The sequence below is a fragment of the Gadus chalcogrammus genome, chromosome 1 (assembly GCF_026213295.1).
Source record: "Gadus chalcogrammus isolate NIFS_2021 chromosome 1, NIFS_Gcha_1.0, whole genome shotgun sequence".
NCBI lineage: Eukaryota > Metazoa > Chordata > Actinopteri > Gadiformes > Gadidae > Gadus > Gadus chalcogrammus.
The window spans coordinates 21,837,937-21,855,401 of NC_079412.1; the positions used below are offsets into that span (position 1 = coordinate 21,837,937).

The 17,465-nt window shown below is 46.5% G+C and overlaps 1 protein-coding gene across 1 annotated transcript in view; it reads right to left on the bottom strand.

Annotated features, from left to right (window-relative positions):
* The window catches only part of slc6a8 (solute carrier family 6 member 8), a 29,592-nt gene that overhangs the window by 8,201 nt on the left and 3,926 nt on the right, over nucleotides 1-17,465 (bottom strand). The window contains exons 2-9 of the mRNA XM_056595859.1: nucleotides 14,538-14,669; nucleotides 13,007-13,274; nucleotides 11,390-11,522; nucleotides 10,056-10,190; nucleotides 9,365-9,468; nucleotides 6,835-6,959; nucleotides 679-791; nucleotides 283-420 (exon numbers count right to left, since the gene is read on the bottom strand). Coding sequence (XP_056451834.1) covers nucleotides 283-420; nucleotides 679-791; nucleotides 6,835-6,959; nucleotides 9,365-9,468; nucleotides 10,056-10,190; nucleotides 11,390-11,522; nucleotides 13,007-13,274; nucleotides 14,538-14,669 — 1,148 coding nt within the window. The remainder of the gene's footprint in view (nucleotides 1-282; nucleotides 421-678; nucleotides 792-6,834; nucleotides 6,960-9,364; nucleotides 9,469-10,055; nucleotides 10,191-11,389; nucleotides 11,523-13,006; nucleotides 13,275-14,537; nucleotides 14,670-17,465) is intronic.

Here is a 17,465-nt window from a genome sequence, read left to right on the forward strand (position 1 = left end):
ACTTTTCAGAACAGTTTTGCTTACAGTCTTGTTTCAATGAGATTATATACTATCTATGAAACCATATTATATCCAATCAAGCAGTAAAACTTTGATTGTAAGCTAAATGATGTGATGAGTCAATCATCATCATTTCATTTAGATAACAATCAAAGTTTTATATAAATGGTCATCCATTTTTATAATCAGATTATAACTTTATAACCAGATTGCATCAGATTATAATTGGATAATAATAGGATATAATTGGCTGAACGCTTTGTATCCAGGGTATAGTCTGACCTGGGTTATCATTGAAAGGTCGATGATGAAGCAGAGGAAGCAGCAGATTGCCACGGCGATTTCTCTCTTATAGCGATGGTAGGATCGCCCTGGATACAAGTCCAGCATCCCGGTGACAAAGCCCTCCACCCCCACGAACTAGAGAAGAGAGAGAGGGACTTTCAGGATGGAGACAAATCTGTCTGTTGGTGCGGCTGTGTGTGTGTGTCTGTGTGTGTTTCTTTGTGTGTACCTAGCTGTGTGTGTGTGTGGCAGTGTGTACCTGTGTGTGTGTGTGTGTGTGTGGACCTGACTGTGTGTGTATGTGGCTGTCTGTACCTGTGTGTGTGTGCGTGTGTGTACTTGGCTGTGTGTGTGTGTCTGTGTACCTGACTGTGTGTGTGTGTGTGTGTGTACCTGGCTGTCCAGTCCCAGTAGCAGCAGCATGAAGAAGAACAGCGCTGCCCAGACCGGCGCCACTGGCATCAAACTCACGGCCTTGGGGTATGCTATGAAGGCCAGACCAGGCCCTGCAGACACACAGAGACACGTTAGACTGTCACAGCAACAGGGGTAGGACAGAATAATCACACTATTCATCAGGGTTGTCTCTAGAAGTGTGTGTGGTTGTGTGTTCTACCAATGTGTACACGTGTAACAAGATTTGTGTTACATGTGCAAATAATGTATTTACTGCATATTTATGGTGTGTATTACAGACTTACAGAAGAAGACACTTCTGTTAGCTGAGTGTTAATCGAGTATCACAAGCTAACTGGGCTATTAGCCTTGTGTTTCTAACTAATGACCTAGACTAAGTAATGACCCAGTCTAACTACTGACCCAGTTTAACTACTGACCCAGTCTAAATAATGACCTAGTCTAACTACTGACCCAGTCTAACTACTGACCCAGTCTAAATAGTGACCTAGTCTAACTACTGACCTAGTTTAACTACTGACCCTGTCTAAATAATGACCTAGTCTAACTACTGACCCAGTCTAACTACTGACTCAGTCTAAATAATGACCTAGTCTAACTACTGACCAAGGCTAACTACTGACCAAGTTTAAATAATTACCTAGTCTAACTATTGCCCTAGGCTTACTACTGACCCAGTCTAAACTACTGCCCCAGTCTAACTACTGACCCAGTCTAAATAATGACCAAGTCTAACTACTGACAGAGTCTTACTATAGATCCAGTCTAACTCCTGACCCACTCTAACTCCTGACCCAGTCTAAATAATGACCCAGTCTTACTACTGATCCAGTCTTAATACAGACCCAGTCTAATTACTGATCCAATCTAACTACTGATCCAGTGTAACTACTGACTCCGATTAAATACTGACCCAGTCTAACTACTGACCCAATCTCATTTCTGACCCAGCCTAACTATTGATCCATTCTAAATACTGACTCAGTCTAACTATAGACCCAGTTTAACTACTGACCCAAGTAAACTAAAGACTCTGTCTAAATAATGACCCAGTTCAACTACCAACCCAGTCTAACTACCGGCCCAGTCTAACTACCGCCCCGGTCTAACTACTGACCCAAGTCTAACTACTGACCCCAGTCCAACTACTTACCCAATCTAGCTACTGACCGAGTCTTGCTATAGATCCAGTCTAAATAAATACCCAGTCTAACTACTGACCCAGTCTTGCTGTAGACCCAGTCTAAATTATGACCCAGTCTAACTACTGAACCAGTCTAGCTACTGACCCAGTCTTACCATAGACCCAGTATAAATAATGATCCATTCATTATTTACCATTAGATTTTATCTAGATATAAGTATGATAATAATATTTTGATCAACAAAGTGAAATCCAAATGAAGTTGTCCTGGCATGAGCCATCATTATACTCTAGAGCTTACAGAGGACAAAAGCCCCCTTCAAAATAAGGGTTTGAGCTCAGGATGAATGTGTACATTACAACCTAATCAGAAGACAAACTGACACATTTCCAATGATCTAGGTAGAGGGAGTCTATATAGGGGACAATAAAACGTATGCATATATACATATATAAATATACATATTATATATATATATATATATATACACAACACAAGTTGGAGTCTTCTGCCTTCGTAGGGCAATGCAAGTGTGCGCAAAAGGTTTGTCAAGGTGTGTTAAATTGACGGTGTGTGCTGGTGTTACGGGTGTATAAGTGTGTGTGTGTGTGTGGTTATCCTAGCCCTATGGATGTGTGTACAGGTATGGTACCTTTGCATATGGGTGTTATAGGCCATATTACTAGGGGTGTGCTAGTGTGTTACACGTGTGGGTTCCAAGCAAAGTGTCTTCTAGTGTGTTCCAAGGTGTGTTACAGGTGGTTGTAAGCGGTGCTTGTTACATGTGTGTGTTACTGGTGTTAAAGTTGTGTGTTACTAGTGTGTGTTAGAGGTGAGTGTTACATGTGTGTGTTACAGATGTGTCATGTATGTGTTACCGGTGTGTGTGCTACAGGTGTTTGGTTGGTGTGTGTCAGGTTGGTGTGTGTCTGTGTGTGTGTTACAGGTGTTTGGTTGGTGTGAGTGCGCTACAGGTATGTGTTACAGGTGTATGTGTGTGTGTGTGTGTGTGTGCGTGTGTGTGTGTATATGTTACAGGTGTGTGTGTGGGTGTATGTGTGCGTGTCTTACAAGATGTGTATTACACGCGTGTGTGTGTGTGTTACAGGTGTGTGTACTATAGGTGTGTTTGTTCCAGGTGTGTACAGGTGTATATGTGTGTATGCAGGTGTGTGTATGTGTGTGCAGGTGTGTGTGTGTGCAGGTGTGTACAGGTGTGTATTTACCTGCCGTTGAAGGACGACGGGACAGAGCGAGATGAGACTCATCTCAAGAGGCTCTGGTCAGGTAATCCTCCAAAGAACACTTAACACACACAATCACACACAATCACACACACACACGCACACACACACACACACCCATACACACAGAAACACAAAGAGTGCGCACAAAAGGAACGTTGAGCGCGAAACCGCTAGCTGTTAGCACAAGACCCTCTCTGAACCACATTGGTGAACCTCCAGGGCCTGACCCGTGACCGCTGCGTCGGATAGTTACCGTGGAAACCCCCAACGGAAAAGGGGGCGGAGTTACGCCTGGCTTCCCCGTTTCATCGCGCTGATAGTCTGTAAGTAAGTGTCCGTAAGGGTTTTCCTGCGGTGGTCAGTCTACGCCTGCGGATCTGAAACCCTTAGCCTTCCTTTACTAAGTGTATTCTACAGCGCTGATCTGAGACCCTTACACACTTCAGGGTTCGCTACTGCTGCCCGACTTTGTGTTCACCATAACGTGCTCCCAGGGCCCCAACCCCAGGGCCCCGCCTCCAGAGCCCCCCCTCTAGGGCCCCGCCTCTAGAGCCCCGCCTCCAGGGCCCTGCCCTATTGGCCCCGCCTCCAGCAACGTGATTGGTTGAAACCAATGTTACTAAGATTGATAGTTTTCAGTACCATACGCTATACTGGCTAAGTTTCTTGTTTTGATTGAAGAATTCATTAATTTAATTATTGAAACTTAATAACATCCATGCCAGAGTACAGCTTTGAACACACACGCAGACACGCACACAAACACACATACAAAGACACACAGATACACACTGAGATACACGCGCACACACACACAAACACACACACACACACACACACTCACACACACTACTAGTGGGATAGTAATACTTCTTATGAGAGAGAGACATTAGGTTGAGTGAAAGAGAGAGAGAAGAGGTGAAAGAGTGAGACAAAGGAGATGGGGTGAGAGTGCATAAAGAGTGAGACAGGGTGAGAGCGAGACAGGGTTTTTGTACCCCCTCTATTGATACTATGCAAAGCTTTAAATCAACACGCTCATCACATCGAGTCAATGTATTAAAAATTGAATGATTCCAATATAAATAAGAAATAAAGAGCTTCCAGCATAGGAATGACTCCTTGTGGAGGCGCAGACACCCACAAGGCCCAGGACTTAAAGTCTAACCTATCCCCTGAGCAAGCACCACGATGGGGCCGCCTTTGATCCTCAATGCATTTGATCTCCCAAAGGCTCCATTTAGCCTGAACTACCCTTCTGACCGCAACCAAGAATTCGGTCACGGAAGATATGTTTCAGCGGAAACACATCCAGTGATGCCTTTTAAAACCATGCAATGACACATGAATAGAGTTCAGAGTGACACATGAATAGAGTTCAGAGTGACACATGAATAGAGTTCAGAGTGACACATGAATAGAGTTCAGAGTGACACATGAATAGAGTTCAGAGTGACACATGAATAGAGTTCAGAGTGACACATGAATAGAGTTCAGAGTGACACATGAATAGAGTTCAGAGTGACACATGAAGAGTTCAGAGTGACACATGAAGAGTTCAGAGTGACACATGAGTAGAGTTCAGAGTGACACTACTCACATGAATAGAGTTCAGAGTGACACTACTCACATGAATAGAGTTCAGAGTGACACATGAATAGAGTTCAGAGTGACACATCATGAATAGAGTTCAGAGTGACACATGAATAGAGTTCAGAGTGACACATGAAGAGTTCAGAGTGACACATGAAGAGTTCAGAGTGACACATGAGTAGAGTTCAGAGTGACACTACTCACATGAATAGAGTTCAGAGTGACACTACTCACATGAATAGAGTTCAGAGTGACACATAAAGAGTTCAGAGTGACACAGGAATAGAGTTCAGAGTGACACATGAATAGAGTTCAGAGTGACACATGAATAGAGTTCAGAGTGACACATGAATAGAGTTCAGAATGACACTACTCACATGAATAGAGTTCAGAGTGACACTACTCACATGAATAGAGTTCAGAGTGACACATGAATAGAGTTCAGAGTGACACATGAATAGAGTTCAGAGTGACACTACTCACATGAATAGAGTTCAGAGTGACACTACTCACATGAATAGAGTTCACAGTGACACATGAATAGAGTTCAGAGTGACTCTACTTACATGAATAGAGTTCAGAGTGACACATGAATAGAGTTCAGAGTGACACTACTCACATGAATAGAGTTCACAGTGACACATGAATAGAGTTCAGAGTGACTCTACTTACATGAGTAGAGTTCAGCATGCAGACCCATAGGGACAGTTTCCATGTTGTATACCAGACGCTACATTCAAACAAACACACACACACACACACACACACACACACACACACACACACACACACACACACACACACACACACACACCTATACATATAATCACAAAGAGTGCACACACAAGGAACATCACACTCAAAGCCACCAGAAGAACAAGAATTGACCTTCTCTTGACAACAAATCTTTATAATTCAACCTCTGAACCCATCAAACACCAGGAGCCAAACCTCTGAACCAACCACATCAAACACCAGGAGCCAAACCTCTGAACCCACCACATCAAACACAAGTATACAACAGTATATATCAAATAAATACAGAACCCCCTCCCCTATATCTGTAAATATATCCATATGTTACAACATATAAATATAAGCATATAAGTACATACTGTATAAACTATATATACTGTATCTGAGGCTTGTGTGGGCAGGCGGGCCGCTTACTTAATGTCTGTCTGTCTGTTAACTTATCCGTCTGTTTACTTGTCTGTTGACTAACATCCAGCACACATACAAGAGAGAGTGAGACAGGGGGAGAGAGAGTGAGACAGGGGGAGAGAGAGACACACAGAGAGTGTGATGGGTGAGACAGGGGGAGAGAGACACACAGAGAGTGTGATGGGTGAGAACACAAAAAACGAAAAACACAACATGAACTCAAGAGATCTTACCAGGCTACAACACACACACACACACACACACACACACACACACACACACACACACACACACACACACACACACACACACACACACACACACACACACACAGACAGACGCACACACATACACAGAAATAACCACATACCCACACAGACAGACACACACACACACACACACACACACACACACACACAAGCTCACACACCATCATAGACACACACACGCACACAGACAAATGTTGTATCCAAGAAATATCAGAATATATATATATATATATACACATATATATATGTATATATTGTCTCTTTAATATAAATATGACCTCATTTATAAACAATGTATTGACAGTTTATGTTTATCACATCGGCTCATTTTCACATGACAGGTGTGTGTGCATGTGTGTAATATGTATTTGTGCATGTGTGTGGTATGTGTGTGTTAATACCTGTGTGTGTGTGTCTGTGAGGGAATGTATTTGTGTGTGGGTAAGTATGTGTGTTTGTGTGTATGTGTTTGTGTAAATGTATTTGCAAATGTAGATGTTTGTGTGTGTAGATGTGTAGATACTGTATGTGTTTGTGTGTGTGTGCATGTGTAGACTTGTGCAGATGTGTTGATATTTGTGTATGTCTGTGTGCATGCGTGTGTTTCTGTGCATTTGTAAATGTGTGTGTGTGTGTGTCTGCGTGTGTGTGTGTGTGTGTGTATTTGTAGATACGCCTGTGTGTGTGTGTGCGTGCGAGCGTGCGTGTGTGTACCTGACTCGGCCACCTGGGAGATGTGGACCCCCTGCTCCGCGGCCATGAAGCCGAGGATGGAGAAAACCACAAAACCGGCGAAGAAGCTGGTGCCACTGTTGATCAGGGCCAGCATGAAGGCGTCTCTACAGAGGGGAGAGGAGGGGAGAGGAGAGAGAGGAGGGGAGATAAGGAGAGGAGTGGAGGCCATTTGGGGAACAGGAGTTAATTGTTCTAATGCAATGTGTGCATTTTGACTATTGCTTCAAGGACTTCCAGCATCAGGCGGAGTATTTACTGGAATAAGAGGCGTTCCCTGCTCTGCCCTGTCTGCTTCATTGGTTTCATCATAACGTGGTCTGATGTGTGCTGCTGTAGTGGTGAATCTAACTGAACATGGTTAGACTCAATCGAACTGGACATCGAGGTGTTAGACTGAATCTAACTGAACATGGTTAGACTCAATCGAACTGGACATCGAGGTGTCACTGAATCCAACTGAACATTGTCAGAGGTGGAAAACAGAGTCAACCTCAGCATTGCTACAGTGGTGCTCGTAGATTCAGTATCATTGTAGATGGTTCTTGATGTTACAAGGCTAATATCTCGCATGGTTCCCTGCTGTGCTTCGGTCACCTGGATTTAGGCAGCGTTGTTAGTAAAGTGTCCTGTGTCCGTACAGACATGGTATTATGGTATATTCCACCATATTATTTTGGCCTAGGTTTGTGCCAGCTGGGTTGGGGTCACATATGGTTTTGGTGAATGAATCTTAATAGATTGAATCTCACACAGTAGGGTGAATAGTCTGGAACAAAGTTCAGGAAGTTCCCTAAACTTTGGGAGACCATAGCCTGTTGTGTAACCTGTTGAGCAGTGGAAACCCGTTGCCATTGCTAGGCCATCCCATCAGGGTCAATGCACCACTAATTAACACGAGGTGTGGTGAATTAAGCGCTTCTCTAGGCAATGGATCCATCAGCACTTCTATTTAAAGTCCCGTCTGTTTGGAGCGGCAGAATCAGCAGATGAAGACTCATAGGGAGGCTGGTTGAAGCAGCCTCACCTGGACGAGACTGATCGAACTCTGGGGCTTGAGTAACGAGTGTGCAACAGGTTCAACCACCCATTGCCTACCCCTCTCACCAAGGCCTTCCAGCAGAGGGGGGATACTTGTTTGCTAATCCTCCCCCAAATTTTCCATTTCCCCCCCCCCCCCCCCCCCCCCCCCCCCCCCCCCCCCCCCCCCCCTCCCTTCAGCCTTCACATGACTCCACGTCTCACAGAGCAGGTGAAGGTCAACATGGCTCTCCTGAGTTCCCGGGGTATCCGATGTCCTCCATTCCAACGTCCGGGTGATGCCCCGCTGATGATGCTCGCTGAGGAACCTTGAGACACCCGTCGAGACCTCTGTTGTTTCTACTATCGTCTTTCCCTCACTCCACCCCCACACAGCTGGAGTCCAACTCCGCCTCATATTCACCGGGAATGACCTCGCCATCATGCCCTGACCCCCTTCTTATCTTTCTCTCTCTCTCTCTCTCTCTCTCTCTAGTGCTCTAGTGCTCTAGTGTCCTAAACTAGTCTGTATTGTGTAAAGTGTCCTGTACTTGCCTGTATTGTGTAAGGTGGCCTGTACGGGTATGTATTGTGTAAGGTGTCAAGTACTGGCCTGTATTGTGTAAGGGGGCCGGGGTTGTGTGACGTGTTTAAGGCATGGCTCCGGTGGCTCTGTCACACTAAATTTGTACCGGCGGCGAAAATTGTACCGGGTACGTAATCAGTTGTCCGTTGCCAGGGAACGGACAACAGATTACGTAAACCAGGGGTTCTCCGTTGCCAGGCAGGTTTCAATCGTGCTCATGTTGCCGAAGACGAAATAATATAATACAGATAACGGATCGCTAGATAACACTTTTTTTTACTTTATATTTGTATTGCATTTAATTGTTTAATAGAATTTAGCTAGTAAACTGAGTGTTTAATGTGTATCATAGCCTAGCTAGCTGGGGTTAATTTAATTTCCTTAATTTAATTTAGAGAACAGATTATAGGTAATAGATAGATAGATAGATAATAGATCGATAGATGGGCAGATAGGTGAGCAGGCATTTACTAACTGGTAAATGTTTTTTATTATTATTATTCACGTTATCCCCATAACATTTAGCTATTACTGTGTAGGGAAATAGATAAATACAATGCAATACAATACAAGTATAAAGTTAGGAACGCTAATAAATGTAATTTGTAAAATAAGTGTTATCTGTCTTGTCGCGCTCAATGAACGAGTTCGCGAATGTTCAAGAACCTTCCCTTCCCACGTCATTCGATCGTCTGTTGCCAGGCAGGTTTGGATTGGATTACTATGGATGACGTAGGCCGGTACAATTTTCGCCGCCGGTACAAATTTAGTGTGACAGCTCCGTTGCGTCAGTGATTGGCTGAAGGGGTTGCCTGTCAACGCATGAGACGCCTAGATGTGCCGAGATGGACCCTGGAAAAGCCAGGCTAGGATAGCAGTAGCACTATAGTGGGACTGTAGTAGTACCTGTAGCAGTCGTTGTTGAAGCGGTTGTAGCTGCCCAGTGCGGTCAGAGCTCCCAGGCCGATGGCGTAGCTGAAGAATATCTGAGTACCTGCATCAATCCATACCTAGGGTCCGAGGGCAGGGGTCAGACACATACTCTCGTAGTCTCATAGTCTGTCTGTCTGTCTGATTGACTGTATGATCTCAAATATTTAATACACAATTTACACAAGTAACAATTAATTCATTAGGATTAATTATTAGCTTTGCGGTAGTAACACGACTTTGGCTAAGGCTAGGTATTGCCCAGGTGTTAGCTAGGCATAAGCTAGAAGCCTGATGTAGGCTATGTGCTAGCTAGAAGCTAGATGTAGGCAACGTGTTGGCTAGGTATTGGCTAGGTGTTAGCTAGGCTAAATGCTGCGTTAGAGCACAACAAAGTGATCGTTGATGTTTTAACACATCATCGGTTTGGTTTAGCACCATGGATTTGAACTTTATCTGACTGGTTGGATGAGCTTTGTGTGTGTGTGTGTGTGTGTGTGTGTGTGTGTGTGTGTGTGTGTGTGTGTGTGTGTGTGTGTGTGTGTGTGTGTGTGTGTGTGTGTGTGTGTGTGTGTGTGTGTGTGTGTGTGTGTGTGTGTGTGTGTGTGTGTGTGTGTGTGCTCAGCAGAGGGGTCGCCATGCGGACCCCTCCCAGAGCAGCTCTGACCTGAGCCTCTCCCAGCTTGCTCCAGTCAGGCTTGATGTAGTACATGATGCCGTCGTACGCTCCGGGGAGCGTGACCCCGCGGATAAACAGGATCACCAGGACCACGTAGGGGAAGGTGGCGGTGAAGTACACGATCTGGAGCGCGCACACGCACACACACACACACACACACACACACACACACACACACACACACACACACACACACACACACACACACACACACACACACACACACACACAAAACGGGATGTTAGTTAACCATTTAAAGAGAACATGAATCAGTGATATCACTTCTCTCGGCCAATCAGAGCTTAGGCCCTTTAGTAGTTGGTGATGTCTCTCTCTCTCGCTCTCTCTCTCTCTCCCCCCCAGCGGTCACGTCCCATTGCAGTGGTACCGCCCCCTTTCACAAACAACCAATCCCATTCATCCCGGGGCTGCCTCCTTCAATTCTAGTGGTCGTCAAAGCAACAAAGCCATGTGACTGCAGATCACAGTGTTTGTCTGCTTGTGTGTGTGTGTGTGTGTGTGCGCGCGTGTGTGAGTGTCATCTCGGGGTAGATGAGGACAGTGAATACGTTAAGGAGGCCGTTTAGGCAATAATCCCTGAGGTGCCGTACTTTGGTTACATGATCGCTACTTGTTACATTTGTCGGTGGTCAGTGTTCATTTGGTGTGCGATCGTTGCGTGTTACTTCGGTGTGTGATCGCTACGTGTTACTAATGTGAGATAGTTAAATGTCACTATGGTTACATGATCGTTACTATGGTGTGTGATCGTTACGTGTTTCTATGCTGTGAGTTCGTTATGTGTTACTATGGTAACGTCATCGCTACGTGTTAATATGGTTATGTGATCTTTAGGTGTTACTACGGTTACGTGATCACTACGTGTTCTATGGTTATGCGATCGGTACGTGTTACCATGGTTACATGATAGTTACAGGTTACTTTGGTGTGTGATCGTTAAGTGTTACTTCTGTTTGAGATCGTTACGTGTTACTAAGGTGTGTGGTTGTTGCGTGTTACTAGGGTGTGTGACCGTTACTTGTTACTATGTTGTGTGATGGTTACATGTTACTTTGGTGTGAGAGTTGCGTGTTACTATGGCTACATGATAGCTACGTGTTACTTTGTTGTGGGAGCGTTCTGTGTTACTATGGTGTGAGATTGTTACGTGTTCCTACATTAGATTGTTACTTTGGTGTGTGTGCACTTTTGTTTGAGTAGTAGTACTACTGAAGTACTTCTGCCAATAGCAGGCTCAACCTGAGTAGCAGGAAGAAGCACAACAAGCAGGTGGCATGTGTGTGGGGGTGGTGTTGGTGTACCTTGCCAGTAGACTTGACTCCCTTCCAGACACAGAAATAGACGAGGATCCAGACGGCCACCAGACACAGGAGCATCTCCCAGTTCATCCGACCAGGGTGGTCTAGTCCTTCAGAGATACCCAGGACCTTGTTCCTGAGGGGCGGAGAGGAGGAGAGAGAGAGAAATAGAGGTGATGAGAGGGAGAGAGGAGAGGGAGAGAGGAGGAGAGAGGAGAGAGATAGAGGAGGAGAGAGGTGATGAGAGAGATAGAGGAGGAGAGAGAGGAGAGGTGAGGAGAGGGAGATAGGAGGAGAGAGGTGATGAGAGAGATAGAGGAGGAGAGAGAGAGGAGAGGTGAGGAGAGAGAGAGGAGAGATGAGGAGAGGGAGAGAGGTGATGAGAGAGATAGAGGAGAGAGGGAGGAGGAGAGAGGTGATGAGAGAGATAGACAGAAGAGGAGAGGTGATGAGAGAGAGGAGGAGGGAGGTGATGAGAGGGAGAGGGATGTGATGGGGGAGAGAGAGGAGGAGAAATAGGTGATGGGAGAGAGGTGATGGAAGAGGGAGGAGGAGAGGGGTTAGGAAAGAGGAGGAGAGCGAGGAGATAGCCCTAGCCCAGCAAGCCCTAGCCCAGCTAGCCCTAGCCTAGCTAGCCCTGGCCCAGCTAGCCCTAGCCTAGCTAGCCCAGCTAGCCCTAGCCTAGCTAGCCCTAGCCTAGCTAGCCCTGGCCCAGCTAGCCCTGGCCCAGCTGTGGCCCTTTTCCATTGGCGCCAGTCAAAAAATGCGGCACTGATCTTATTTACATTACCGGTTTAAACGCGCCAAGCTTTATCGAGCAGCGCCTGATATGGACGACCATCTCGAAACGGACCGTCTCCAGAGTCACACCAGAGCAATCCGACCGGCTTGCTGGGAGGAGCGACAAGTTGTCTCAGATAGTAGGAATATAGGCCTCTCGAGATTCATCCGTTCTACCGTCTGAGACGCATCGCCGCGCACAGTCATGCTCCGGAGGCTGGAGTTCATCAGACATGAGTGTGAGTGTTGTGTCATCGACATCAGCTAAAGAGGAACCTTCAGGCGGGTAGCGCTGTTCATGGCCGCGCAGTCAGACCGAGTCACGGCAGGCCAGTATAGTACAATGGAAAAAGACCACTAGTCTGGACCAGCTAGCCTAGCCCCAATGCTAAGCCAGCTACCCAAAACCCTAGCCCCACTAGCCTAGCCCTAATGCTAACCAAGCTACCCAAAACCCTAGCCATACTAGCATAGCCCTTATGCTAACCCAGCTAGCCTAAACCCTAGCCACACTAGCCAAGGTCTATTGCTAACCCAGCTACCCAAAACCCTAATCACACTAGCCAAGCCCTAATGCTAAACCAGCTACCAAAAGCCCTAGCCAAACTAGCCTAGCTCTAATGCTAACCCAGCATCCAAAAACCCTAGCCAAGCTATAATGCTAACCCAGCTAGCCAAAACCCTAGCCACACTAGCCTAGCCCTTATGTTAACCCAGCTAGCCAAAACCCTAGCCACACTAGCTTAGCCCTTATGGTAACCCAGCTAGCCAAAAACCCTAGCCACCCTAGCCTAGCTCTAATGCTAACCCAGCTAGCCCCAGCTCAGCGGAGGAACTCACTCCCAGAACTCTACGATGGGCGAGTGTCCTCCGGCCAGCTGCAGGCAGGTGAGGTTGGGGGCGGCGGTGGCGTTGGCCAGGCTGCCGTTCTCACAGTTGGGGTGGCGGAAGAACTCAATGCAGCTAGGCGTGTTCCACTCGTTATCACAGGTGGACCAGGGCAGGACAGAGTTAAAGGACTTGATGAAGTAGTAGAAGCCCCAGGCCAGCACCATGATGTAGTAGGTGTTACAGAAAAATACAATCACCATGGAGGCATAGCCCAGACCTGAGGAGAGAGGAGGGAGGAGGGAGGGGAGGAGGGGAGGAGGGGAGGAGGAGAGAGTGGAGAGAGTGGAGAGGAGAAGAAGGGAGGGGGGAGAGAGAAGAGAGAGAGGAGGGCAGGGGAGATAGGAGGGTAGAGAGAGGAGAAAGGAGAGGGGAGAGGAGAGACATTTAATACTTTCAACTCTGCCTTCTGTTCATTCAAACAACTGCCCAAAAGCCATGAGCCGTGAACAGGTGGCAGTCCTCCATTTAACCAGATTAGCTTCAGGGAATAGACCTCTGACCAGAGACCAACAAAGCAGCACACATTAAACAAGACAAAGCTTCTATGTACCAAACGCTTGTACAAACTCAATTCTATCTTCACCTTGGGGCTATAGCTTCTATCTATCAAACTATATGGGATATACAAACGAAGATTGTAAATATCAGCATTTGGGAAACCATCACATGATATCCCATCATGTGATGGCTGTGTGTGTGTGTGTGTGTGTGTGTGTGTGTGTGTGTGTGTGTGTGTGTGTGTGTGTGTGTGTGTGTGTGTGTGTGTGTGTGTGTGTGTGTGTGTGTGTGTGTGTGTGTGTGTGTGTGTGTGTGTGTGTGGGTTGTGTTGGTCACCAGTCAGATATCAGCCTGATGTCTGATATCGGCTGATAAGAGCATACCTGCAGAACTGCACGTCTACGCTCTTACATAGGGGTTAGAGAGTACAGACGGGTCATTAAGGAGCAGGTAGGGGTTGGACAGTACAGAGACAGGTCCTTAAGGAGCAGGTAGGGGTTAGACAGTACAGAGACAGGTCATTAAGGAGCAGGTAAGGGTTAGACAGTAGAGAGACAGGTCATTGAGGAGCAGGTAGGGGTGAGACAGTACAGAGACAGGTCATTAAGGAGCAGGTAGGGGTTAGACAGTACAGAGACAGGTCATTAAGGAGCAGGTAGGGGTTAGACAGTACAGAGACAGGTCATTAAGGAGCAGGTAGGGGTTGAACAGTACAGGGACAGGTCATTAAGGAGCAGGTAAGGGTTAGACAGTAGAGAGACAGGTCATTGAGGAGCAGGTAGGGGTGAGACAGTACAGAGACAGGTCATTGAGGAGCAGCTAGGGGTGAGACAGTACAGAGACAGGTCATTAAGGAGCAGGCAGGGGTTAGACAGTACAGAGACTGGTTATAAGGAGCATATGTCTGTGCAGTGTGTGTGTGTGTGTGTGTGTGTCTGATCAGGGCGAAAGTGTGTGTGAGTGTGTGTGTGTGTGTGTGCACCTTTGAAGAGGGGGGCGATGTTCCACACGTTGATGCTGCCTGCCTTCATGAACTGTCCCAATGCGATCTCCAGGAAGAAGATTGGAATCCCCCCCACCAACGCGATCAGCAGGTATGGTATCAGGAACACCCCTGGAACGCAAACAGGCCGATTGAGACACTGGCCTACTGAGACACAGTGAGACAGGCCTACAGACACAGGCCTACTGAGACACAGCCTACTGAGACACACTGAGACACTGGCCTACGGAGACACACTGAGACACAGGCCTACGGAGACACAGACACAGGCCTACTGACACAGGCCTACTGAGACACAGGCCTACGGAGACACACACAGGCCTACTGAGACACAGTGAGACAGGCCTACAGACACAGGCCTACTGAGACACAGCCTACTGAGACACACTGAGACACAGGCCTACTGAGACACAGTGAGACACAGGCCTACTGAGACAGTGAGACAGGCCTACTGACACAGGCCTACTGAGACACAGGCCTACTGAGACACACTGAGACACACTGAGACACAGGCCTACTGAGACACAGAAATAGGCCTACTGACACGGGCCCACTGAGACACACTGAGACGATGGACAGCCTCTGGTCCCCTGAGAAACAACACAGCAGTTACAGCAGAGCTGTAACATTGGACCAATGAAGAAAATACTTGATGTATTTTATATACCCAATACTGGATATACTTTGTATACACAATACTTGATCAACTTTATACAATACTTGATATACTTTACAGTATTTTATATCATCTCCTTTTGCTTTCTTAATGTACATCAATCCAAGAGAGGAGAGGAGACAGTATTCATTGAGAAAAGCTTGTAGCGTCGCAGGACAGCTCTAGAGCCACGAGACGCAGAGAGAGATCTAACTACCTCAGCTGGATTAGTGGCGATAAGTCGAGGATTGACCAATCAGATGGAGGGACGCGGTGAGGGGAGGCCTCACAGATCAGTGACTGACACCTGCCTGCCGCCAAAGGATTGGGAGTCTCCTCACGTTGTCTCCGTGGGCCCGGATGACATCAACATTGGTTTGCAGCGTCCACCACAACACGCAGAAGCTCCCGATTTGCTACGATATCTCCTCATGTTCCTCCGGTCAGAAGCTCTCAGCAGCCAGACGCAGACGCAGAGTGTTTGTGGAGGGCTCTGAGGCTACCTTTGTACCTGGACAGGTGTGTGATAGGAGGAGGGCTCTCTGAGGTCTCTAGTGGTCTGTGTACCTGGACAGGTGTGTGATAGGAGGAGGGCTCTCTGAGGCCTCTAGGGGTCTGTGTACCTGGACAGGTGTGTGTTAGGAGCAGGGCTCTCTGAGGTCTCTAGGGGTCTGTGTACCTGGACAGGTGTGTGAGGAGCAGGGCTCTCTGAGGTCTCTAGGGGTCTGTGTATCTGGACAGGTGTGTGGGGAGGAGGGCTCTCTGAGGTCTCTAGGGGTCTGTGTACCTGGATAGGTGTGTGTTAGGAGGAGGGCTCTCTGAGGTCTCTAGGGGTCTGTGTACCTGGACAGGTGTGTGTTAGGAGGAGGGCTCTCTGAGGCTACCTGTGTACCTAGACAGGTGTGGCTGCTGACTCATGTCGATGGATTGATAATTGATTGGTACTCTGGTCGGAGCAAACAAGAACCTTGTGCTATTGTTAGTAAATGATTTTCATTTGGACTTTTGACTTTATTTGAAGGCCTAAAGTGGAGACGAAACTTTATCGTCTCCCACCTGGAGACGATAAAGTAGTTAATCAACCAGCAGACCTATAGCTCAGCAGAACCAGTCTCTACTAGTTATGCTTGGAGCTGCCGAACACAAGAACTCCAACTGGTTATACTGCTGCCCAGTACAAACACGGTGTACTACTAGGGATGGGCGATTATTCTACATTATTTTGTCGTCAAACGATCACAAAATATATATTTTTTTAAATGATTTATCGAAAGGGCAAAAAGATGGATACATATCTGCATATTATTTTAGATTGGAACATTTTCTTTTTGACCATTTTGTGCAACTGAAATTTCAAATCAGTTGCGTAGTTTTTTTTGGGAGAGACATTCTGAATAAAACCACATGTTTTCGAACTCAAAAATAATCGTTTGAATAATCGTGATTTCAATATTGACCAAAATGATCGTGTTTATGATTTTTCCCATAATCGAGCAGCCCTATGTACTACTGGTTCTCCTGGGAGCTGCCCATTAGAATCTGAGTTTTCTGTTTATACTGGGAGCTGCCCAGTACACCCACAGTCACCTACTGGTGGACAGTGGGAGTTGCTCCTCGCTGTGTGAAGGAGGAGGAGAGCTGGTTAGGATACAGATTAACAGATTACCAGCTGCTTAATCTGGTGCCCGCGTGGGCGGGGCTGTGATGTCATCAGCTAGCCAACACACACACTCTCTGGGTGTAGTTAGTACAAATACACTCTCTGGGTGTAGTTAGTACAAATACACTCTCTGGGTGTAGTTAGTACAAATACACTCTCTGGGTGTAGTTAGTACAAATACACTCTCTGGGTGTAGCTAGTACAAATACACTCTCTGGGTGTAGTTAGTACAAATACACTCTCTGGGTGTAGTGAGTACAAATACACTCTCTGGGTGTAGCTAGTACAAATACACTCTCTGGGTGTAGTTAGTACAAATACACTCTCTGGGTGTAGCTAGTACAAATACACTCTCTGGGTGTAGTTAGTACAAATAAACTCTCTGGGTGTAGTAAGTACAAATATACTGTCTGGGTGTAGTTAGTACAAATACACTCTCTGGGTGTAGTGAGTACAAATACACTCTCCGGGGTGCAGTTAGTACAAATATACGGTCTAGGTGTAGTTAGTACTAATGTCTGGGTGTAACTTAGTACAAATATAATGTCTGGGTGTAGTTAGTACAAATAAACTGCCTGGGTGTAGTAATTAG